Raw genomic sequence first — 26027 nt, forward strand, 5'->3', positions numbered from 1 at the left:
GTGAAAAAAGATTCTTTATTTATTCCCTCGAGATTCCTTACTGATGTCCTGAAATTTCAGCAACCGTGGGTTTTTTGTACCATGTAATGAGTCTGGTTTTCTGCTTTTTCATTTACTCTTTTGTGACAAGTATTTCCTAATACTTGTTTCCTACGTAAATATTTTTGTTAATATTTGTGTGACTGATTTTTACATGCTGTTCTCATCTCAGCTTGCTGGCGCATGCAGATTGCTTTCTGAACTCCTTTACCTGCGTTTTTAATGTTTTTCAATAGCTAGCAACAAAACCTTGGCTCTTGGCTTTAAATTACCCACACCCCTGTTCTTCAATTGCAGTTTTCATAGACTTCTGTGGCTGAAAATCCAAACTCTAACATAGGTGAATGAATGAATCTGATATTTTCAGGAATCAGTGCCACTTCACACTTATCATGCCAGCAGACTTGAGTTCATTATGGTGCATGTCACTTCGTAAGGTAGAAATAATGAGAGGATATGTGCAAGAATCAGAGTGTCTCCTTGATTGGATGACCAGGGGCTTTTCCAGGAGTACAGGCCCTCCAGATTTGTTACATGGTGCCTAAACATAGTACCCAACCAGTAGTAGTTCAATTTCTGGATATTGAGAAATTATATTGCTTGGTGAACAGTGCTGGATGTGGGGCTTTTGGTGGATTTTCTGACACAAGTTCATGTACAATAGTAGTGATGGGCAACAGCTGGAGTGTAAACAAACAGCTTGTTTCATTATTGGAATGTGCCTTTCCAAATACTCTGGTCAGCTGAGTCCATCTGACAAGCAGCAACAGCAGAAAGTCAGTATGCTGTCAATTACAAAGTAAACATACACATTTTATTGGTTAGGATTTAAAATTACCTTGCCTTACTGTGGTTAGCCATGTATAAGGTATTATCATACTATTTACTTACTATCATAATTTATGGTAATAAAATACGATAATTCTGGATTTTATTTTACTGTGCAATATTTAACAACAGTAGAGCTAGGTGCCATGAATTATCAGGGCTGCAAGCTAGTCCTCTTTCTTGCATCTGAACTTCACTGAGGTTCTTGTACCTTCCTATGTGACACATTAATGCATGTTTTTAAGTTGCTATAAATAACACTGAAAGGCACGTAATAAAAACCTCTCAGTTTTAAAGCCTTAAAATTACATCACTCATTTAAAAATCAAGATTTAATGTAAAACTCCATTATGATGTGATAAGATGTATTATGAAACATTGCTGCTAACAAAAAATCCAACATGATTTTCTGTGCTGATACAAAACCCTAGAATAAGTTTGCACATATGACTGTGTGGAAGGATGAATAACTCAACAAACTCACAAACTAGAAACCTAACAGCTCCATGTCTCTCAGAAATGAGAGTTCTGTCTTCCTGCAAGCATGCTTCATTGAAGACATGAGCAGTGCTTCCACCATGCAGAATGGGGTTCCTGTCCTTTCTCTGCCAGTATGGATGCTGGTGCAGGTGTGCACAGCTGGGGCATGCCAGCATCTTTGTTCTCTGCAGGGATTGCTGAAGGAGTGATTCACCTTCATGTAGGATGCTTTCTGCATCCTCTTCTCTAAATGGTGCAGCTCAGTAATGCCAATGTACTCTACACTCAGTTTTGGGTCCTTCCAGAGAGTGGAATAGCAGGGAAGATGGGCTGCTATAGCTCATGTGAGTGTTACTGCATACTCCAGTAGTTAAAATTATCCCATCGTGATGGACCATCTTGGGTGCTGCAGCACAGAAGGCTGCTTTCAGAGCATCTGTAATGAATAACACATGTATGTTATTCAAATGCAGCAAACCACAGCAGCATTAGAAAAAGGGCTGCAGTTGTGTCTAACAGAATGGTGTAACTCTTCATGCTGCTTGTAACCCCATCTGGGACAGGACATGTTGGTCATGAGAGATCGATTTACCTTCACTTCTTCCCTTGCTTGAAATGTGAGGATTAAGTGGCAAAATCGATGAGGGAGAAATGTAAAAGAGAGATTCATCTTCTCCAAGAGGGTTGAAATACATTTGAATGGCTGGGCAATGATTCAGTGTCCATCAAAGTCTTGGCAGTATTTATTTTGTAAATTATTGATTCTGATTTTCACTTATCCGCTGGTAAATCAAATGGGTGAGCATAAGCTGAGTTTTGTTTGTAAGAATAGTGTAGTTTTAGACAAAATACTCTTAACAATAAGAGATCTGTGATCTCTTTTGATATTTTGAAGCACTTATCTGGCTTTCTGTGCAAGCATGATGCCCTGCAATCATTTTGTATGTGTGGTTGTGTAGAAGGGCAAACCAGTTGAAAAATATTAACAAATTCACAGATAAAATTAAAAGCTCTGTTTTCTAGTAAACTTTCTGATAGCATGAATAAAAATTTAGTAACATGCAGAGAAAGCAAGCCAAAGACAAAATCTTATAAGTTTTGCTTTAAATACCCATGTGGTCACTGAAACTTGCAGCAAGGATCAGGTTCAGTATGTCACTTTTGATGGAAAATATTTCCAGCCCTATATGATTTTACACATATTGCTGTGTGAGACTGCTGCTGTCCTGTCCTGGGTCATCACAAGTTTTATCAATGGAGGTGTTCAAGCTGCCCATTTCCTAAGCTAAATTTCAAAGTAGGGGTCTGAAAAGGATGACCTGTTTAGCCAGAATATAGACCTGCTTCCTTTTCTCCATCTCTGATAATGCTCTGGAGGAAGCAGCAGACTGAAGCAGGTTTGTATCTGAGCAGAACATTGAGTGTCTGTTTCAGAATGCATGGAAGATATTTGTAATTGTGTTCTAGTGACAGGAAGAAATGTTTAAATACCGTGATGGAGGCTTTTCCCAAACTATCAGGTAAGTCAAGCACAGCAATATAGTTGGCCTAACATTGCTACAACAGCATTTGTTGAGAAATAACTATTGAAATAGCCAGTAAAGCTATATGTCTCTTCTGGGGAGCTTTTCAAGTTAATGGCAGGTAACCCACTAATCTAAGTTAAGGACCAGATTCTGAGGCTGTTTTCTGGTGCCCCTGTCAAGCAGGACAGTGCTCTCAACATGCTCTGTGATTCACATCATGCATCAGGCTTTGGAGGTGACAGGCAGCAGTGTGGCTTTGACAGGCTCCTGGTGTCACAGACACCACCACACAGATGTGCCAGGCACAACCCCTCGGCTGCGCAGCTCCCAGTGTTTCAGCCTCCTGCCAGCTTCCTCATGAAACAAACGCCAGACCAAGCTGGGTTTAGGTAGGTCTAGATCTGCAACTCATATAACTCTATCTTCCACAGAAAGCCTTTAATCTGTGAAAGCGAAGATTCATTAACTGCTACCACCCCTCAGGTCTGATGTACTCGATGTGATGTAGTTAAACTGCTACACAGAATGTGCGTGTGGCTTTTTAAAAATAAATTGTTAATTTCTGTGTTACCTTTTAGTTACTGTTCTTCCTGGACTTTTTTTCTGTTGTGTCCTTTTTATGGTTTCTTAGAATTGTTTTTTTTCCACATGAAATACAGACCGGTATGTCTAAATAGTGAAAAATCATAGGCTGGTTTATAGCTTTCTGTGAGTTTTCAATTAGATTTGTAAGTTTAAATGGTAGAGTTGATGTGTTTGATCTAGGCAAAGGAAATAAAATTCTTTAATATTGTAGGGCACAGCTGAGCAAAAGAAATGAAATAATTCACTGGGCTGTTGTTTTCAAACACTTCCTCAGAGACTTGGGGTTTATTTCAGCGCTGTGTCCAATATGTTGCGTGCTTGGCAAAGGTCTTTGTCCTTTCATGCAGCTTTGGAAATGTAAAAAGAAATTACACCAACCAAATAAGGTAGCACTTTATTCTTCCCTGTTGGCCCTCCCATTGGCAATCATAAGAGCAAAAGCCTCCTTCATAGCCCTTCCCCAAAGATCAGCTAAAATTATCCCTGACACAGACCCATCCAGAAGTCTGACCTGCAGCCAGAGATGATGAGAAGAGCCTGGCAGCCTTTCAAACATGAGACCTGTAAGACCCCAGAGTGCCCACATAAGCCTACTCATAAAACATTGTGTGAAAAGCCGTGTGTACACAGAAGTGTGCCCTTGCCCACAGGGACTGCAGACATGTTTGTCACTGGCAGCCTTCACTGTGTTTCCTGCTCTCCTGCTGTAGCTTAGTGCTGCTCTGTTAATATTGCAGCACTCAGGAGGAGTGTGCAGTTTAGCATAGTTAGAGAAAGTAGTTTGTATTTTATCAATATTCTGAGATTGAATTACACACAGGAAAGAAGGTTATCTGCCAGGCCAGAGCGATACAATCCTTCACCAATGTACTTGGGAGTATCAGAAACCAAGTGGACCTTCTATGTCATTCCTCCTTTTAATCCTGAGCAAGGAACGGCTTTTGGACTGACAAGTTACACTGATAAGTGAATGAAAAAAGCTGCATGGGAAGCCAGAAATGCTCTCCTCTTCCTTAAAGTCTATGATTCACATCATGCATCAGACATAATAGTCCAGCATGCCAGCAGAGAACTGCAGAGAAGCATGTGTCTAAAATGTTTGGAGATCAAAGGCACAGGCCCTGAGCCCCACTCTGGATGCAGCGTTTTCTACTGAAACAAAATTGGATCTAGCTTTATGCTTGATGTCCTTCCTTTCCACTGCAGGTATAGGCCTTTGAAACTAGATTTGTGCTGGAAGTAACTGCTTGAGATTTGAGAATAATATAGCACCTTACATACTGTAATTTTCTTCAGCTGCTAACCATTTTAATATCTCCTTAATTTTATACCTAATTGCATAAAATTTATTTGAAATTAACAAAGAAGTATACAACAGTGATATAGTCAAGATGTATGCTTCTGAGAAACTGTTCAGTTACTCTTCTTTCTGTTATGTTTGGCAATGCAGGTAATTGTACTTAACATTTCATGATAATTAGATTCATGGGTTGCTGTTTCTGTAATGACACAGACATATGGGACCTTAGAGTCAGAATGACTGGCTGAGAAATTATGACTTACTAGTGTACAGTGACCAGAAGATACTGTGCATGAGATAGCTCTGAAATTCTCTGTTCTTTTCGTTGTGTCTGTCCCAGGAAAATACCACTCACATCATTTGCAACTTATGGGGAAGGTATTGTTTTTCAAAGAGAAAGATATTATTACTTTCTTTAGTGATTTGCGTGGGGTTTGTCCAGCATCACTAGGTTCAATCGCTTGTTACTTTCTAGCCCTATTAATGTTTGCTTTGAACTGAGAGCTGGTATCGCTGTTGCAGTGGACAGAAAAGAAGCTCCAGTAGATCAAGTGTTACATGCACTGGAACACCCATCTGTACGCTTGTCTATTATTTGACCACAAGAAAAGGCTCTAGTTTTCCTGTCCACAGTACTGAGGATCATTTAGGTGTCAGTTTCAAATCACAGAAGTTTTAAAGAGCCTGTTTCTTTAAAGAGAGTGATAAATAGTAGACATCGTATCAAGGCAAGAGGAGTTTCTGGATCCCACTGTATTTCTATGCAGTAGTGTCATTGAGCATGCAGCCTTGGTCTGAGAAAGGTAAAGATATTTTCAGAGCACGCTAAAAGGATTTTCTGGCACTGGGACCTTTACTGGGGCAGCCATCTGGGATAATCACTCTGTGAGCAAAATTCATCTTACGTGTAATGTAGTCATGGTATTTAAAGGCAACTGTTGCAGTATATTTGTGAATGAATGTACTTCAACCACATGGAAAGGCACATTGATCTTGGTTTAACCACTGTTCTTTGTAATCTAGTGTAGACCTTTTGTTTGCATTTCCCTTGCATTTTGTGTTAATTTTATTCTTTCTAAACAGAGAAACATTGCTAACAGTACCCCAGTGTTATTTCTAATAGGCAGTGTGTTTAGTTTAATGGGTAGATAAATTTAGCTGCAGATTTTGTTGATAATGCTAGTGGTCTTGTCCTTGTCCTTTTCAGTGGTCTTCAACGCTGACTTTGAGTGTACAGAACTTACATTTTAATTAACTTACAAAATTGTTTAATGTGATTTAGCAATATAGCTCCATTTTGTATTTCAGGTAGGTCTGCTCAGACCAAAGTGTTCTGCACACTAAATAAATGTAGTGTAGTAAAATCCAGTATTATAAATAAATGTATTTTAAACTTTGTTTAAATGGCATTTGATTAAGCTTTCTTACCCTACAAAGAGGAAAAGATTGTGTTGGAAAACAAGTGTGCTATGGTGAGGTATGACCTGGACAAACTGGAGTAAACTCAGCATCAAATCTGAGTAAAAAAGCAGAGGCCATGCTGGCTTACCAGAGCCCTTTCTGACACTGGAAATTACCCGTATGGCAAAAAAATGAGATGTCAACAAGCTGCTCCACAGCACCCAACTGCCACCTTCTGCATTTGCCTGGGGTGAATTTGCCCCCTCCAGAAAGAAGGTCCAAGTATTAGGAGCAGCAGTCGTACTTGCTTCCTTGCCTGGGGCAATGAGGGTTACTTGGATCCTCAGTTGTGCCCTGCGGGTTGATAGAAAAAAGGAAGAAATGTTCAGACCACAGCTGTGTGAGTTTCTGACTCCTCTCCAAGTGAAGGTCAAAAGAGGGACTGTTTTAAAAGGGTGAGCAATACAGAGTAACACACTAAGGGTGAATGTTAGTTTGAATTCTTCTTCTGTATTTCTGTCTTCAATTACCATTGCAACAGCAATTTTTACGCACAATCTGCTTTGAGAAGGTTGTGTTCTTAAAGGAAAGAAAACAGTGCCTTCAGATATGGCTGTAAAAAGTAAATGCAAATGGCCTGCAGCCATTTACAAGAAAACAATTCTTCTTGGCTGCTGAAATTAAAGCCTTTTTTTAGTATTTGGGTTTTTTTACTATTTTGCTTTTGGCATTTCTCCTGAAAAGAAGTAGCTTGTCTTGAGGAAAGGACTGAGATGTTGTAGATTCACGTATTCTAATGTGCAGTGCACAGAAAAATATATTCATTCTTTAAGGTGTAATATGTATAGCCTCAAGTATTGTATACTGATAGGCTTTGGTTGAAACAAGTAGCTGTCTCAAAGACTGGAGCCCTTTAGACCATAGATTTCGAGGTCTCTTCTGAATTTTAGAATACTTGAAGTTTGGCAAGCATTTTCCTAAAACTACACCTTATCCTAGGGATTTTGTTAATCCATTATGTCATACTTAGTGCACAATGGATGAACGTGCCTCTCGCTTAATCCCTCTTGATTTCATGGAGGTTTACACAAAGGGAAGGAAAATGCTCTGAACTGGGAACTGCAAACCTATATGCCCTCTCACCAGACACTGAAAGCAAATAAAGCCTCAGATGAAACCTTGGTAGAGCTCTTTTTCACCATTTTTTAAGAGAGGTGTGCCCACAGAGAACAGCTAAAATGCAACACTTTCCTGGCAGCCACAGTATCCCTCATTGCATGACCTCTCCGTTTGCTTTTGGAACTCTGCATAGACCAGCCATGTGGTAGGCAGCCAGCCAGTGTCCCCTTCCAAGATAGTCACAGCCTACCAAACAGGGTCTCAAAATACTGGTGGAGGATGTTATTTCTCAGCTGTAGTAGAGGCTGACTGGCAGCACTAGGTACAAATGCACAGCTCCGCATGGAAATGATGTCAGTGCAATGTGCATTCTTAATTTAACCTGTGTATAACAGGTTAAATGCATGTGCTTTCTTCTAAGAAAAATATGTCTGGTTTAATTCTGTGTATTGTGTGCTGGTATATATGTATATGTATACAGTCATCCATGTAACATGGTAGTCTGTAACTTAACACTGGCTGATCTCAGTAGGCTCTCTAGTATTTTATTTGTGTGGAAAGTAATGAGCTTTTACTCACAGTTTAGATGCATACTGTTACAGTTCTGTGATAAAAGCTTTCAAAACCTGAGATGAGATAGTTTAAACACAGTGCAGTGAAGACAATTAAGTTTGTCAAAGAGGTAACTCCAGCAGTAAATGTAATTTTAATGGTAGAAAATGATGGCATTTCATCAGTATTATATTTTTTAGTTATTCTTGCTAAATCTTAACGTTTGACAGTGTGCCTGATAGTGTCTGTTTCCTTGTTTGGAAACAGCATTGTTATATCTGACACTGTTCTACCTTTGCTTAACCATATTTGTCTAAATACAGTTACTCTCATCTCTGCAAGCTAACTGAAGCTGAACGCTGATTGCACGTAACTATCAGCTGAAGCCTTAAAACTCTCTGTTAACTGATTTAACAGGGGAAAAAATACATGCCCATACCAAAACACAGGCATACATTATATGAAAGTATAGGTTTTACCATGATTGAGTCCCCTATCCATGTGGATCATCAGTGCTGCACTAAAGGCAGTAGAGCAAACACAGCCATCAAGTTTGGTCTTCTTGTCTCCACAGCCTGCAAAAAAACATCCCTGACTTTGCAGGGGTTCTCCCCTTTGGAGCCTGGGAAAGATGCTCAAGTATGAAATTCAACCTTTTGTTTCCATCTTCTCCATAGTTATAATTTAGACAGTTTCTTTTGTGGTCTTGCCATCATAGATATATCTTCTCACAGAGTGATGAGCCATGGTCGTAAGATCAGCTTTTTGCTCCTCAGTTCCTACAGAAAACCTGTTTCCATCCCAGTGATCAGGAAATACCTGTGGGCTCTCATTTCTCCTTCCACCTCCTTCATTCTAGATGTTCACCTGCTGTCTTGAGAAACAGCAGTTGTTTCCACTCCAAGCCTACAACTTTTGTTAAGCTAAATAAGCCCATGTGTTTAATTTCTGTTTCTAAGGACATGGGCTTCAAGGTTAATAGATTTACTGTTGGAAGGATTGAGACTGATTTCAACTATTCTGGGAGAACTCCAATCCCAAATACCGTTGCAGACACTTATGCTCAAGGTGAAATAATTCAAAATGGAACAAAATTTTCCTAATCACTCAGTTAGACTTTATCTTTACACATATCCCCTTAGAAATTTAAAATATTGCATGCCACTTATTTTTTTCTTGACAAAATGAGAATTTTCATGTTCTCCAAAAATCCCTACTTGTCCTGCAGTCCAAAAAAGTCTCAATATATAAGTTTAGTGTTACAGCGTATGGTAGCACAGCCATCAGCCTTTTGGCATATGGTATAACAAGAGCCTTGTGCTGCAGCACATCTCTTCATAGGAATACCTCCCCTGCTGCATCCAACTACTACATTTGTGTGTTGCAAAATAGGCATCACATTAGGAGTTCATCTTGTACATCTAGGATGTACTAGTAGTACATCTGGTAATGTATAAATACCCTTTCCCCCTCTTGCATGGCCAGTTCATGCCTGTGTCTGTCTGTGTGCTTGGCAGCATTATACAGATGTCCAGTAACAGAAATGATTACTACCTTTGAGAGAAGGTGATATTTTACAGACTTCAGTGGACCTGCCACTACTGAATGCTGTTTTTCTGTAGTGGTCACATAAAACTGTACATCTTTGCTGTGCGAGGAAAATGGAAAAGCTGTGTGTGTTACAGGACGTGCTGTCAAGGTGCAGAAAGATGCATAAAGGTGGATGAGAGCTGGTGCTTAACACAGATCTTGATGAGAGTATTCAGGTAGCTGGAAACCAGTTGGAAAAATAAAATAAAATTAAAAAAGCAGCAATGGAAGCAAAGATGGACCATAGGCAATCTGTTTGCCGAATTATGAGGGCTAAACTGACGCGTGTTAATTTCCAAATTTAAAAACATAAGGAAAAGAATGTACATAAACTGGAGACCTTGTCACAGACAAGGTCGTGCAGAATCTGAGCTTTGCTATCTTTTGTGTTTGCCAAAAGTCTAAGTGAAGCATATGTTTGTCAGTTTTCTCTGAGCCTCACAGATTGAAAGATGTTACTTTCAGCAGTAACTTTCCTGTTTTTCTCTTCCTCTGAGCTTTGAGATCTCTCTGCTCCACATTCCCCCTTGAACTGGAGATATCAGCTGCTTAAATTCTTCCCATTTGACATGTTAACAGCTTGCATCCTGAGCTGTTCTTGCCTGACAAAAGACATTCCTCATCTGAATTTCTCCCAGTGCAGCACTGAGCAGACAGGAAAGTCATTTCCACTTACTTGTGTGAAGTGTTTTGTGTACTGCTCCCTTGGCTAAGCAGAGTTCATTTCTCAGTAGGATCCTTACTCTGGCAAGCACTGAATTGAGATCAATACTTAAATTAGGATGCAGTTGTCATTTCCACTTCATTGGTGGAACGAAGTCCTCATAGCTCACCATTTCTCTTTCAGCCTTTCTACTTCCAGCTAGAGTCAGGCCTTCTAGTCTCATTGCACCACTGCTTGCAGCCTGGTCTTAACTGAGAAACAGAATATGTGTGGGGTGATGCATCAAATCCTATTTCTGCTAAGCAACACAACCCACAGAAGCCACTAGAAACTGCAATAAAAAATTATTCAAAAAGCCGTAGTATAAAAGGTGAAGAAAGAAAAATAACCAACACATTCTAAAAGAAGTCTTTAAAGTGGAAGAATGGAAAATTATGAAGAAGAAAACTACTGGAACCTAAACTACACCTTAAACGCAAATCTCTCTTTGTAGATGACAGAGCTACAGCAACATCTCAACATTCAGACTGCAGCACTCTGACTCTCTCTGCCTGTCTCAGTCTCTGGTGCCCTTACCCCTTCCCCATTTGTTGTCCTTTTGCAGCCACCACCTATATGCCTAGGTAATGCCAAGGTTAGTGAGAGCAATGGGGTACAGAGGAGGACGCAGCCAGGTGGTGGTGGGCAGGGGACCAGAAACATTGCAGAGAGGAGAAGGGGGAGATGCAGCTGGGCATAAGCACATCACAGCCTCTAAAGCCTCCCAAGAAGGAGTCTGAGAAACTGGCTGTCTATGTCACTGCAGTTTTGGCATGGAAGAGGGGTACCTGCACAGCACTGTCCCCCTGAGACTGAATGGAGATTTGGGTGTTTTTTTCTGGTGACTGCTTTGAGAGAGATGATCTGGTTGAGTTTGACAAATCACACAAACTCTTCTGAAGAAAGAGGAAGGAGTTTCTCTCCGCAGGGTCACAAACTTATCAGACAACACTTATCCCCTTAGCTTTCTGCTGCAGTTGCTGCCCTTACAGGAGCTGTGTCATGTGATCTTCCTTATAACTGTACTGAGTATCACCTTAGAAGCAGTTTATGGTTTGACCTCCCCACACTTCTTGGAAGGTTAGCACGAATAGTTGTGGCTGTCACAGTGAGGAGCCTTTTCCTCATTTCTAGCCTAAAGATATTCATAGCTAGTTTCTGATTGTTGTTATTTTTTTTTTCTTTTGTGTCAAGAAACCCTTATCTTAACCCCTTCCTTCCACCAGTTCTGGTGTTTACCATTACATATTTGTAGAAAGTGGTCAAATACTTCTTCAGGTTTTACTTGCATTGCTGAACAAGGCAAGTTTAGCATCATTTTGTAGCACAGCAGCCTCTCCAGTCCTCCATTGACCCCTGATTCTCCAGAAGAGGTTCCCTCACATGACTTGGAAGAGTTTTACCTACCATTGGATTAAATTTCCTTCCATTTTGCATTTCTGCTACTCCATTTCCTTCAGTGTGACCATCACCTAAACCAGTAATTGATCTGAAGTTGTATCAAATACCTTACTGAAATCCAGACACATTCATGTCTGTAATTGTTGCATGAAGTTAAGGTGATCAAAACCTTTGAAGATGAGGATTTTCTGTGGGCATTGTTTTCTCCTTCATCAGTGGTGTTCACATTCACATCTGCTGTTGTGCCCAGCACAGTTGTGGTTTGATAATAAGAGGTTCATCTGAGGTAAGAGTGGCACACCATGTTCCAAAATATTTTTAATTTAACGTTGATTTATCTTCCATTAGCACTTTTTTGCCTAGCAGATCTGTTCAACCATAATCTGCAAAAGGTAAAGGGGGCTTGGACTTCTTTAGCTTATTTATACCATAAAACAGAGTGAAAGGTTTTGAATTTCTAATTGTATGATTCCTCATCATATTTCACACCCATAATTCAAGTCACAGAAAGCCAGAAGCCTCTAATGATTAGAAACACCTATAAATGATGGCATTATAAAGAGTGAGCTGGTGAAAGCTTGGGTGTTAAGAAGGGACATAATTTTCAATCACTCTGCTTCTAGTGATTCAGTCAGATTGTGTTCTCATTGTGATCAATAGAAATGTAGCTGGTTATCATCTGAATGAGGTCAATACCAATTTAATTTTAGGTTCAGACATGTGAGATAAAAAGTTTTTAATCCAAGTTGACATTCTTGTTTCTCATTGCATACTTTATTAGCTAAGATTTTGAGTAAAAGAATTTTTATAAGCAAGATTTTAATACCGTTATCCCCTGAATTTGGAAGTTACTCTGTAGCAATAAATACATTTTATATCTCATACTGATTGACAGAGTAATCAACAAAGATCAAACTGTTGGCCAGATTCCTAATTATCCTGTGGCTGTATTTTAGTAGATTAAATAGATTTAACCCTGTCCCTCATCTTTAAATCTCTTCTACACTGTATAAATGCACAACCCTAAATCAAAATACAAAAATCAAAATATATTGCTACTCTATCTATCTCCATCCCCTAGAATGCAGTGATAGCATGCATAATGATGGCCACTGAATTTAATTCCAGAGTTTTAAAACAGAAGTTGCCAACTCTAAGAGTTACAGCATTGACTGTAGGCTGATCCAGGCTACAGAAATATCTTACTTGCACTAAGAGTACAATCTGTCCACAAAGTAAAGTCAAAATGCTAAGATTTTATACTTAGTTCCATGGCTATGAGTTCTGGTAAAATATCTGTGTGCCTGAGGGTCTCTTCTCCTATAAATACAGGCTGAGAGAGTTGGGCTTGCTCAGTTTGGAGACGAGAAGACTCTGGGGACACCTTACAACAGTCTTCCAGTACATAAAAAGGGCCTACAGGAAATCTGGAGAGGGACTTTTTACAAGGGTGTGTAGTGACAGGAGAAGGGAGAATGGACTAAAGCTGAAAGAGGGTAGATTTAGATACAAGGAAGAAATTATTTACTGTGAAGGTGGTGGGACACTGGAACAGGTTTCGCAGAGAAAAGTGTTGCTGCCCCATCCCTGGAAGTGTTCAAGGCCTGGCTGGATGAGGCCTTAATCAACTTGGTCTAGTGGAGGTTTAGATTGGATATAAGGAAGAAGTTCTTTACTGTAACAGTTGTGAGGTACTGGAATGGGTTGCCCAAGGAAGCTGTGAATGCTCCATCCCTGGCGGTGTTCAAGGCCAGGTTGGACAGAGCCTTGGGTGGCATGGTTTAGTGTGAGGTGTCCCTGCCCATGGCAGGGGGATTGGATCTTAAAGTCCTTTCCAACCCTAACTATTCTATGATTCCATGATTCTATGTTACCTAGCAGAACAGATTTGTTCCAGTTAAATATTTTTGCATTTTTTTTCCTGAACCCTGGGAAGAATACGGCACAATAACTGAGAAACAGAAATTATTTTTTTTGTAGGTTCTTTTGAAGATTTCCATTATAATTGCAAAATTTGGAATTAAATGGAAATAGATCCACATAGAAACTAGAAAAGATACGTGTGGAAACAAGATTCTGAACATTTTTCACTGACAAAAATAGAATTCTAGATGAAATCTCTCAGTCTTCCAATAGAAGTAGATCTCATAAGGGAGAGTATTTCTAACCTTTCTGTACACTGGATATCAGTAAATCCACAGGGAAATTACTTTGTTGGACAGAAATTAAACATCCCCACCCCATTTTCATCTGTTGCTGATCTTTCTGAAAACAGAGGAGCTGGTAACATATTCGGGTTTACAATTCAGCATTTCTCAGCTAGAACGTGGTATTTCAGAATTCCACTCATTAAAAAAAAACAAAATTTGGCTGCCTTGATAAGTTTGTCACATTCCCCAGCAGAATGTGAATTGTTTTTTTGCTTTTAAGAGCCTACACAAACCTTTCCAGAAAGCTTATATTAATATGCAATCAGAGATAGCTTTCAAAGGAAGCAGTTACCAACACGATAGAAATTTCCACAGCCTGTCATCCTGACCTCCTCCTCTTTCTAGTAGATAAGAATTTTTTAACTCCTTCCAGTTCTGTTTTTGCAGACATTACTCATTCTTATGTTTGTTGGTGGGTTTTTTTTTAATATATGATTTATTCACAAATATAGCTGGTACCTTGTCTAGTGCAACAAAAATGTTTGCTCTTAATGTCATCACCTGCAGAAAAATTCTGGCATGGAAACCTGGATCTTTCTTACCTTCAAAATGGATCTTACAAATTCCAGCTCTTTCAGGGATCCTAAAAAACTGTCCATGAAGATATTTTGTTTTGTTTTGGTTTGGTTTGGGGATTTTTTGGTTGGGTGAATGGGTGGGTGAGGTATTTGTTTGCTTTTTTCAGATGAAGAGGGCACTGAGTGATTATGGGAGAGCTATAGCAGACTTTTTTTCTGGTTTTGACTATAAATTTCATGTTGCAAAAACATGAAAAGGTGGGATAGCTGGCAAATCTACACAGCTATCTTGAGTGAGGAGGTTCCTGAGGTATGGTGTTGCTTCAGAAGCAATACATTGTTTTCCTTCCTCACTTCAGAATAAGAGAGTATATGTGGGACAGTACTGTGAGGCTGGGATCAGTCCAAGTTTGCACACCACTAAAATAGGCCTTTGGACTGTATGGGGTGAGGCCTCACCTTCAGCAGATGAGAAAGTGGAAATAAATGGAAACACTGCTACACATGTAAACCTTGAGGTCTGTGCTGTTTATAACTACATTTTATAAAAGTCTGTAACAAAAGCAAAAAAATAAACCTGTTTTGTTTTTTTTTTTTGATACGTGATCTATGCAGCCCTTTCTTGAATGTAAGATCAATATTAGGCTTAACAAGTGATGCTATCACAAGTAACCCAAGCTTCACTATTCAAGGAAAAGAGTGTAATTAACCCAAAACAACATCTGTGAGTTATTTATGCATAAATAAGAATTCAAATGCAGAAATATAAGTATTTATTTCATACAGTGATGTGTTAAAAATTACAGACTTTTTATATGCATGTTCAGGAAGACAATTTCACAAATGGGCACTACTTTAATTATGAGATCACTGTGGGTGCTAGTAAATGAGCTGACATCACTGTCTGTCAGCAATGCCGATTACCTTTCAACAGCCAGCACACATATCATTAAATTGTGCCAACCTTCAAAACAAAGTGACCAGTTTCAAACTGCCTGATGGAAATAATCTTTGTCTTGACTAACAAAGAGTTGTTTTGACAGTGCTAATTTACCCAAGACTGTTCTAAAAATTTGAACAGTATATACAGCTGAGTTTTGAGCAGTCCTTGGTGTGGGTTAATTTACAACTGTAACTGTACTGTACAAGCAGAAAAAAATCACTTTATGCTTCACAAGTAAGTGGTATAGATTCTAACCTACCCACTGAAGAGTTGCATTATTTTATGAAATATCCCTCTTCAAAAGGGAGAGGAATTAATTAAAAGCCCTGAAATGTAGTGCTTTGATTAGAATATGGAAAAATAAATTATTGCAAGGAAACTAAAATATGTTGGTGTAGAATGAACAAATGTGTAATTTTGGCTAATTAGGGCAATATTTTATGGCCCCATTATAGGTATAGTAGAGCTATGGTTAGCAAATCTTTGTGGCTAGCAAAACTTAACACTGCCATGAACAGTTTTCCTCAGCTAAATGGCTCTCTGGTCCTGGAGCTCATTGGGGCCTGAGCTAGAAGCTTCAGATCTTTTTCCAATTGTGTTTTTCATTTGTATTTTTTTTTATTTCCTAATGACAAAACCAAAGACATTACTGGCTCTCAAAAGCATTACTTGCTTTTCTATAACCTACTTGGAATACAGAATCTAATTCTTTTTTAGACTTTCTAGAATAACTGTAATGTTGCTGAAGTTTGTATTCCATACAGAGTTGGCAGATAGAGAAAATAACTTCTGCAGAGTTATGCCATTGGCTTGAAGGAAGAACCCTGATTTTGCAAAATACCTTTCTGCTTCCTTTTAAATGTGCTAGAATGGCATTAATTTACAAAGACCCATAAAGTGGATTTATGAAGCATTTGAGGTTTTTTTTTAGCTTTGTCTTAAAATAATTGTATCTCTAACACTTTTAAAATATTTTTCATATTTTAAATTTAAAAACTCTTGCTTCATTTTTTTTTGTGTGTGTTTGTTTATAACATGAGTGGTCAATAAAAGCAAAAAATTCTGAAGACAGAGAGTGAGTAGAACAAAGTAGTAACAGCAATGTAATATGCTTGTAATGTTGTCTTCAGACCACTATACAGACAGCAAAACCTCAGGACACTTTGGAGGGCTACGAGAGCTGCTCTGTGTGAAGTCAGCCAAGCAGAGAGGTGCTGAGTTGTGCAAAACTAGAGTGGTGTAGTGTGTACCAGTACCAAGGGCACGACTACTAGTTTTCAGCTTTTGTTTTCTGGAGAGGGCTGTTTGTGGGGTTTTTTTAGCTCTTTTATTATTTTTTTGCAACTCCTTGTAGGGGGAAAAAAGTATACTTCACCTTAGCAGTTTCAACAGATCAGGTCACCCGTTAAGTGACTTCTGCCCACTGCAATTCTGTGGAGTTACTCTGCCTCTAATATCATGGCTCTTTTGAACTTCATCACAAATAACTGAGTTTTCTCAAAAGAATGTATACCCTTCACTTTTTTGTTATGCAACCAGACAGGGAGCAGGCACACGGGGGGTGTGCCGTAGGTACTGCGAGGGGCCTGGGCAATTGCAAGAAGAAAAACATCTTCTTTGTCTTCTGCACCCCAGTTATGCAGAAAAAGACAGTTTTAAGCAGAGTGGCTGTATAAGGAATATTGTTAATGTATGTTAATTCTTCACCGAATAAAAAATCTACAAGTGGGCTGCTCTTCTGTGTGGATTTGAGAAGAAGCCACTATAACAGAGCTCTTTAATCTACTCTGATGCTGTAGCCTACTTATAGTTTAAGAGGAGAATTTCATGCCACTGTGAACAGTTAGCTCTCTGCACAAACCTGCTTGTTTGGGATTTGTGTGGGAAGGTGTGTTGGATTTGTGTTATCCTCTCCTACATATGTCAGATTGCACAGAACTGACTGCGCATGGTTCGCTGTGATCACACCTCGTGTAGTGTTGCCATCCTCAAGGCTGCTTCACTCTTCTAAAAGCATGAACATTCAAAAGATAGAGCTGTTTCCAAATGTAGAATAAAATTATTGTGGAGATTGCAGTTGAAACATTATATGACCTATTTGCTTAATTTAGAACTTCCTTTTTGAGCTATCTCATAACTTCGAATATAGTAGACCAGCAAAGAAAATAAACACTTTGATTTACGCATCTATGCAGATGCATTTCTTCTTACTTTTTAATAGTACACAGATTTATTATCTGAATTCATAAATCAAATTAGTTGTGTTACTGCATACTTATATAAAGTACAAAGGCAAATATTGTTTGTTCTACTGAACAAATGAAAATGTTTGGAAGCCAATCTATTAAGCAGCAGACATAATAGCGTACTCCAGTTTCCCAGAGCAACCAATAAAAGCAAGACAAGTGCAAAGAATAGGCTTTCTGCAAGATCTTTGGAGAAGTTTTCATTACTTGGTGCCTTTCTATGACTCCATTTTGTTGTTATCTATATAGAGACATCCAAAACTTGCTCAAATACATCCATAAAAGAAATCAATGTTGAGTTTGCTTTCTGTAAATATGCTATTTTGTTCATTCAATCCCGAAACCAGTGTGACTGCAGTAAGAGAAAGGGGGCAGAGGGGAGATTATGCTGTGTATATGAGTTGATTTCATACTTTTGTTACTGGTACCTTAGTGATTCCCATGAAGCTGGGTTCTGACACTATCACAGAGAGTGTCTTTTTTCAAAGCTCTTTAAGCAAGAATTCTCAGAAGCACTTCTGCAACACCTCTCAAAATAATCCTTGCATTTCCAAAATAATTTTAATTATCATCTTCTAACAACAACAAAGAGCAAAAGGAACTCTCACACAGCAAGTAGAAAGAAGCTTAAATGAAAAAAAAAATAAAAAAGCAAAACCCCACAAAATAAAAATAAATTAAATATATATATATATATATATATATATATATATACGTTCTGCTGTAGTCACAATTAAAGTCACAGAAGTTGTTCAGTTACGAGTTGCTGTTGCATACCACAGGAGTAAAGGCCAAGATGAAGGCAATGAAGGCAGCCTTTATTTTAAATGGTAAACCTTTCAGAAAATTGCCTGTATATTATTGCCACCTAGTGTCATTCTAAGTCTGTCCTCAGCATTTATCAAAGAGTAGTAAGACTGTCAGATTCAGTTTTCCTAGAATACATTTCTCCCAGGTTATCTGAGATGCTTTACACTAATAATGCAGTACCCCACTATATCTTTGAAACACAGTCAGTTCACCTGCCTGCCCTACTTACATCCCATTGGCCTAAGTGATTGAAAAACAAGTGTGATCATAGGATGCACAAATATATTTTTGCATGTAAATTCACCAATTTAATGCAAACTGCTTAGGGTTTTCATTTTATTTTTACTTGTTCATTCTCTTTTGCTAAATAGAATAGCCATATGTTCCTTAAAATCAGTACTGTCTCTATTTTTAGCACCTGCCTTGATGTGGTTCAAAAAAACAGTAAAATCAGAAGAGAAAGGAGAAGGTACATGAGAAAGAATAATTTCTCTTCCCTGTGTCACTGGCCAGCTGCTCAGATGAAACTGCTGTTCATAGGGAAGACTTTTTCCACAAGGTCTTCTTCCACAGGCCTTGCTGTGAGATGCTGTGGAAGCCTCTCTACCATCCACATCTCATCAGGCCAGATGAAATGCTGTTATTCTACAAGCAAATTTTGAATTTTAGTATGTAGATGTTACAGGACTTAACTAGGACTAAATATATCCATGTAGTGTTGTCATGGAAATAGAGAATTTTGATGAAAATACAGATTTTCTGCATAATGAAATACCTTATTTCAGTAACATGAATTAGCAAAGCTGCAATCAGACAACTGTCATGCCTTTATTTTCGTTCAGAGGTTGGCACTATCTACTGAAATTCAAAAAAAAAAGTAGAAAGAGGACATTTTAGCTGTTGTGAGAGCATCATGTCATGATCACGTATTATGTGCATGCTATGTTAAATTGTTGTAAAGCGCTATGTATCTATAAACCCTTATCCATCCATAGAATTCAAATGGTGTTCTAATTCTTGTCCATATCTAATAGGTGGGGAAAATGATGTAATTCAGCCATGCTTAGATTGTAAAGTGAGTCCATACACTGCTCTTGCTTTATACATGAGACCTTATCTTCTAGTCTAACCACACCATTCAATCACTAAGAGACATAGCATGTAAATAGTACAGCACAGGCTATCTATTTTGCAATGACAGTACACAATGCCCATACCTGTACTCCAGATAGAGTCTTTGAACTTACACTACAGAGGCACTGCCTGCAAAAGAACATGGTGCTTCTTAAAATTGGTATGTGAGAAATAAAGTGAAGAGCAGTCAAAATAGAGCATATATAAATTGAAATAAATGTTATACAAAATGAATTATGCCAGTTCAACTAGTTCTGCTTTTAAATCAAGATCGTTTAATTCAGAATGCTGTTCACATATCGGCAAAACAACGTGATTACCAAGTAGTTTTCAATAGCGCTACAGGGGGAACAGAGCTGTTGGGCCTGGTGAAAATTTGCCAGCAAGTCCCAGTGTATTTACCAAGAAAGGGGGCAATGCTGAAAATGGACACAGTCTTGAAAGGTCCCATTCAGCAGCAGATACACTCAGTGAATGATAGGTGTTTCAGCCTGGAGGACAGAAGGCCACTGCATGCACTGGAGAACTTTGTTAACAAGTTTGTTTGGAGGCAGGTACCTTTTACGGAAGTCCAGCCAGGAGTCTTTCCCCTTGGGAGGCTGGGGATCCACAAGTCTAACTGGCACTTTTGTATGGTTGAAGAATGCGGTTTCTGCATCACTGAAAACACTGGGGGGGGGGGGGGGGAGAAGTAAGGTGTCCATTTTGCCCATTTTTATGTTATTTCACAAAAAAAGCTATTGATTTTATTGGCCAAACTCCACAAAATGTGACAGGAAGGTAGGTTTCAAAGGTAAGAGATGCTAACAGTAGGTCTGCTAAACCCACGACCTGCCAGCTTGAGCAGCCCCAGCCACATGCGTGGCTGGACCACATACCACAGTGCCCAAATACGAAGTCAAGAAAAAGAAATAGTGGTAGAGAGAGGACAGAGCAGCAGGGACAGAGACTAGAGATTGCAGCAACCATGATGGATCTCTGTGGCCACAGGGAACAGTCAGAGGTGCTGTGAGTGGGCTGAAATTCTGGGCTAGGATGCTGGGGAGACAAAGGCAGATGTGGTGGAGAAGGTAGGAGTAGCTGCAGGTGTTGTGAGGAGTGGACATGAGAGAGCTCAGACTGTTGTAGTAGCAGTCTTAGAAAGATGTGGGCTAGGTTGTTGAGGCAATTCATGTTTGCTGGGCACCCCATCCTGCAAGTTTTCTGCAAATGGTGAATTAGGTAGAGAAGGGAAATTTTCCTATGTGGGGTCTTATGACTTTGTAATAAAAAAAGAGTTTATGATGCAAGTTTAATAGAAATATGTCAAAAAGCCAGTCAGTCATGAGGCACAAGCATGGTTAGCGGATGTTGCTGGTTATGGTTCTTGCTATGTCTGAGAAGAAGCCCTGTGAGCTACTCTAACTTTATGCCTTAAAAGAGAGGAAAAGTTGGACAGCCTCTCTCAAAATTCTTCCTGAATTTCCCTTCCTCAAAAATGCAATTCTGGAAAGAGAAGAAAATTCTGACGTTTACAGCCGCACAATGTAAAATATTTTTAAGACTGTGGGCACATGTAAGAAAAGGACTTCCTAAAAACCTGCAGACTTAGCTGGAAAAATTCTCATCACAAATCTGGTCGAAAATTTTTCATACAAATGAATGGGAAATGTCTGCTTTCCACCAAGCAGTCATGAAATGTCTGAACCTTCTCACTCTGACAGAGTCAGCTAAATAGTTTTGCAGCACATGAACACACATCAGTGTTCAGACATCTCTTTGTGTCCTCTCCAACCTGATTGCTTTTGGTGTACTCCCTGTGTTCCACTATTACCTATGCATGAAGCATCTTTGCTATAGTTATGTCTCCACTAGCAGATAAAGATATATTTTTATCCAGGGTGAACATGATTGTGTGAAGCCATGCAGAAGTGACGATGTTAAATGATGTAGCAGCATGCAGTCCATCAGTTCTCTTACACTGTTGCCTTTTTTTACCTTGGATAAATGATTAGCTCTCTCACTGTCGAAAACACATCTGGGACAAGCACTTGGATTTCACTCTGAAGTAGATGAGAGTCTTCAGCTGGTCTCTGCAAGCCATATCATGACAAATATTGCAGATTTAGGATTATAAACTGTCAACAAAAAGCATATATTGCATTCTAAGAAATGCACACTTAAAAAGCACTCAGTACCACTAAAGTAATGACCAAGGAAACAATGTGTTCTTACTTAATGTTATCTAATCACTGGCAACTTATAGAAACTAATTTCCGATGAGATGTGCAGTCAAAATTCATCTCAGATGCTAACTCAATGCACACTTTGGCTGTGCTTTCTAGATGGTCAACCATTTGTCATGTGAAGCATAACAGTGCAGACACTGTTTTTTTTTAAAGTGAAAACACAGCTGAAAGAGATGCTACTGAAATGTAGACTTCAAATAAGGTAATCTGGTTTTACCCTTGAGCATCTTTCAAGGCTTCAGAGGTTTCTGCTGAATATTTTGTCAACAAGAAATACAGAATTTGATTAACTAGTTTATCTTTTTTTTTTTTTGTCTATCAATATGTTACGTATTTTTTCTATGTCTGTCTATAGCAGTGTAAGAAGCAGCCATATATTCCAGAAATTCTTTCTTCCATCAGTGCAAGGCAGGAACAGCATCTTAAAAGGAATTCAGAGGTGAATAAATTCACACGTACTGCGTGTGCTATAGCAAGCAGGTGGATTTTTGAGACTCTGCAATTGGGTGGTTTTAAAACATTTGAGAAGTCTGCTCCAAGGACCTTAAGGATTTTATGATTAGCCCAGGACACATACTGCATCTCTTCTACTCAAAGGTGCTTGTTTAATAGTTGCATGTCCATTTTATAATCTCAGAATTTTGTAACATGCAGAAACTACCTTCCTCTGAGGCAGACTTTGTATCTGAGCATCTGTTAGATTATTTCCTAGAAGCTACCACTGTATTTAAAAAGTCAATAACGCTTTCCAAGATGTTTTTCTTCTCAAATGGATGTGATGCTAATTTTGCCTTCCCAAATTTTAGTTTGATATTCAGATTACAATATGCATCCAAAGTTCCTGTGCTGCACAGGTTTGAAGAAAAAAAGCTACTGACTATTAGTTTAGTGACTCTGTGCCACACAGAATGCAAATTATATTAATGTGCTGCTCTAGATTATTAGGAAGATGTTAACTCATGCTCGACCATAATATCTTGTTCTCATTTAAATGTGTTAACTTGCTCTTTTTCTAGTACCTGCATGCAAATGGGATTGTGCATCGTGACTTGAAGCCAGAAAATCTACTCTATGCAACACCAGCACCAGATGCACCACTAAAAATCGGTGAGCAGCATTATATGTATGCTTCCCTAATTTCTTTGTACCAGTAATATGTGCTAACTGATGTTTCCAGTCTCACTACCACTTTATTCAAAGCTAATGCTTATACTCAAATGAATAGCATGTTACTTCTCCAGCAGCACTTTTTGTTTTTAAAACCAAGGTACTTGCTTAGAGAATTTATGGATAGAATTGTTCAGAACATGTCAGAGAATGAAGAGCTCAGGAGGAACAAAAAGGATCATGAGATCATCATACATCTGTCTGAACTTCTGTGCCCTGTTTTTTTATTTTTAAACTAGTATTTTAAAATGGAAAGATTCATTGGCATGAAAGTACAAATGTGCAGATAAATGGTAGAAAGCAAACTGAGCAATGCTGACTTCTGTTTTGAAGACAAATTTGAGGGATAAGAAGTGATCTTTGCAAAGAGCATAGGCAAGCTATCTGAGGCATGGTCAGCACCATGGGGGCAATGAGGAGGGCCAAGGTGAGATCAGGCTCTCCTGAATGGGGACATATTATACCAGTTCTGTTGGGCATGGTCACTGGTTGAAAAGGGCATGACCTCCAAAAATGCTAGGTATGCCAAGTTTTCGCTTTAGCAAAGAGAGGCTCTGTGCAATCCTCCTGAGCTGTATGTAACCAGTTTGGAAAGACCACCTTGTGCTCTCTTACCAGAGAACATGGGAGCACACAAGGAGTGAGTGTTGCCATGTTCACCAGGCTGGTGTCCATCATGGGTTTCAGGAGCTACATTTCCACCAAATAGTCTCAGCAGTTTTGTATAAATTTCTGGGAAACTGTCACCTCAGGATGATGGTATCTTAATTTACATTTTATCCTAGTTTTTATCTTTCCTGGAAAACCTCTAACAGCTGTAACATGCTAGATTAATGCAGCACCCAGTGGCCTTGGTTTGACAGCCAGAGTGGTGTAGGAGTTCCAGAAGCATTTTCCTAAATGCTGTGATTCCTCATCTTCTGGTTAATACTATTGTTGTTTAAATTGACATCTGATTTACAGTAAGTATTTATAAAAGATATTTCTGTTTGGATAAATAATAATACATAAATTATAAGCATTTAGGGAGAAGTGAAGCCTAACTATGCATTTATAGAATAAAAGATGAACTTTTTTTTTATTCTGATTCTGAGTCAAAATATTCACTCTGTTATTCACTGTAACAAAACAAAAATACTTCTATTTTACAGTTGTTAAAACAAGATTATCATCACCTGAATTAAAGTTTGAAGAAGTTCAGTTTATTCTCAGTGAAAACTACAGTATATAAAGACTTTGGTTTTCATGTCTTTAAAAGAAATGGATCATGCAAGTATGACATGTAAATCGTGAGGGCTCTTCCTCTCTAAGCAGTAATTCAGGGTAGAAACACTGCAAAAAAGGATGATCATCACTTCTCCTGGCACAAGCTCTGTTTCTAGAAGCCTTTTATCAAAGTATTGTTGTGATTTTGTCTTGCAGGGACTGTATATTCTGGTCCAAGAAATTACTGACACATAATTTTTTAACCCCAAATTGTTCTGTTAATTTTATTGGATTACTCACAAAGGGAAGGTGAATATGTACCAAAAATGCATTTCTGGATCACTGCTTTTATGCCTTTAGGCATACCATTTTATTGGATTTGTGCAGTCTTCAGGATAAAATACAAGCTACATTTCTGTCAAGCAAGAGCCAGGAGTACTCATTTGCATGGACAAATTTTTCTTTCAGATCATAATCTGGGTAGATTCTTTAAACTGATCCTCATCTCTGGAAATTACAGTATTGTTCATTCAATGCATAAAAGTTCATTTACTTACATATGAAATATAAAAAGGAAAAAAAAGTAATTTTACAAGGAAGTAAGAACATAAATATTTCTGAATAATCTTAACAGCTGACTTTGGACTTTCCAAGATTGTGGAAGATCAGGTGACCATGAAGACAGTTTGTGGAACTCCAGGGTATTGTGGTATGTTGTTTTATTACTTACAATATGCTGCACTTAATGTGAGGATGTTACATTTTCTCTTTCCAAGGTGAAATGCTTCATCCTAGAGTCAAATATCCAAAAGCCCCTAAAAAGCAGAAATAAAAACCTAACGTTCAGAACTTGCACTGGGTTAAGTTTCTCTAAACTCATATTCTGCAGCACTGAAGCTTAATAATCGAAGTATATGTCATGGTGCAATTTCATTACTCGCAAGGAAGTAAGTTCAACCTTTGTAAAAATGCTGAAATTACAAAAATAATACTGGAGAGGCATCAGCAGGAATTTGAACTATGAAAGGCATAGTGGAAACCATGAAAAATTTATACAGCTCATAGCAATTATGAATATTTGAATATTGCTTCCAATTAATTTATCTTGAAGTTCTTTTTTTAACATAGAAGAAATCAAATTATTACTTAAAGTAGGGTCATAAATTAATGTATTACACAAGGATGGTAATTTTAATTCCTTTAGTAATTTAGAAATTAGGAAATCATATTTGATGATGTTGGGTTTATATGGCCTTTGAGGGTACTTTCTACTTCTTTAAATCGTGCTTCATCTCATGGTTTTACATGCTTCTGTTTTACACACAGTTCATGCTTCTCAGTCAGAAAGTGAATGCTACAATTGGTGTAGGTGTAATATCTGGCAAACAATGCCATAGCTGTGCTGTATGTCAGATACCATTATTCCACAGATGATATAACTAAAACCAACCCTAAAAAATCAAAAGTCTAAAACCAGAGCTCAAGCATTATAACCCACCAAAGCTTAAAGAAAGGAAGCATACAACTGATCTTAAAAAAAAAAAAAAAATTTAAAAAGGTGCTGCCAAGTCCTAGTGGCCATTCCCTCATGACGGGGAGAGCATTTCGCTCTGAGGCTGTGGCAGATTCTCATCCTGCTGCCAGCAGGGTTGTGCCCAGCCTGCATCCCCTCTATACAGCAGACCTTCTTCAGCAGCAGCATTGCCAGCTCACAGGGGACAGCAAGGGGTGCTGCATCCCTGTGGCAAGCCTCTGGCCTGCATGCCAGGGCAGACCCCTGGTGTGTCTTGGCTTAGTTCTGTGTGGTGGATGCCAAGCTGAGCAGGAAGCTGCTGGCCAAAGCCTCTCGAAGTTGCCTGGTAGCTTTCAGCAGGGCATCGTGAACATGCTGTCTGACCGCAGGTACAGTATCCTTATGCACAACTTTGTGGTTAGAGCCGGGACAGATAGCTCCCCACAGATGCAGAAGCTCACTTGGACTCCTGGAACCAGAAAATGAGCCAGAAATGGATCCTCCAGTGCCAGAACATGCAAAAGAAGG

General features: G+C 38.8%; 1 protein-coding gene across 1 annotated transcript in view; it reads left to right on the forward strand.

Annotated features, from left to right (window-relative positions):
* The window catches only part of CAMK4 (calcium/calmodulin dependent protein kinase IV), a 144288-nt gene that overhangs the window by 104242 nt on the left and 14019 nt on the right, over positions 1–26027 (forward strand). The window contains exons 6-7 of the mRNA XM_061443073.1: positions 22630–22720; positions 24621–24695. Of these exons, the coding sequence (XP_061299057.1) occupies positions 22630–22720; positions 24621–24695 (166 nt within the window). The remainder of the gene's footprint in view (positions 1–22629; positions 22721–24620; positions 24696–26027) is intronic.

This window comes from Pezoporus flaviventris, unplaced genomic scaffold, assembly GCF_033815535.1.
Source record: "Pezoporus flaviventris isolate CSIRO_AGI_PZ_B2104156 unplaced genomic scaffold, CSIRO_AGI_Pfla_v1 ptg000285l, whole genome shotgun sequence".
NCBI lineage: Eukaryota > Metazoa > Chordata > Aves > Psittaciformes > Psittacidae > Pezoporus > Pezoporus flaviventris.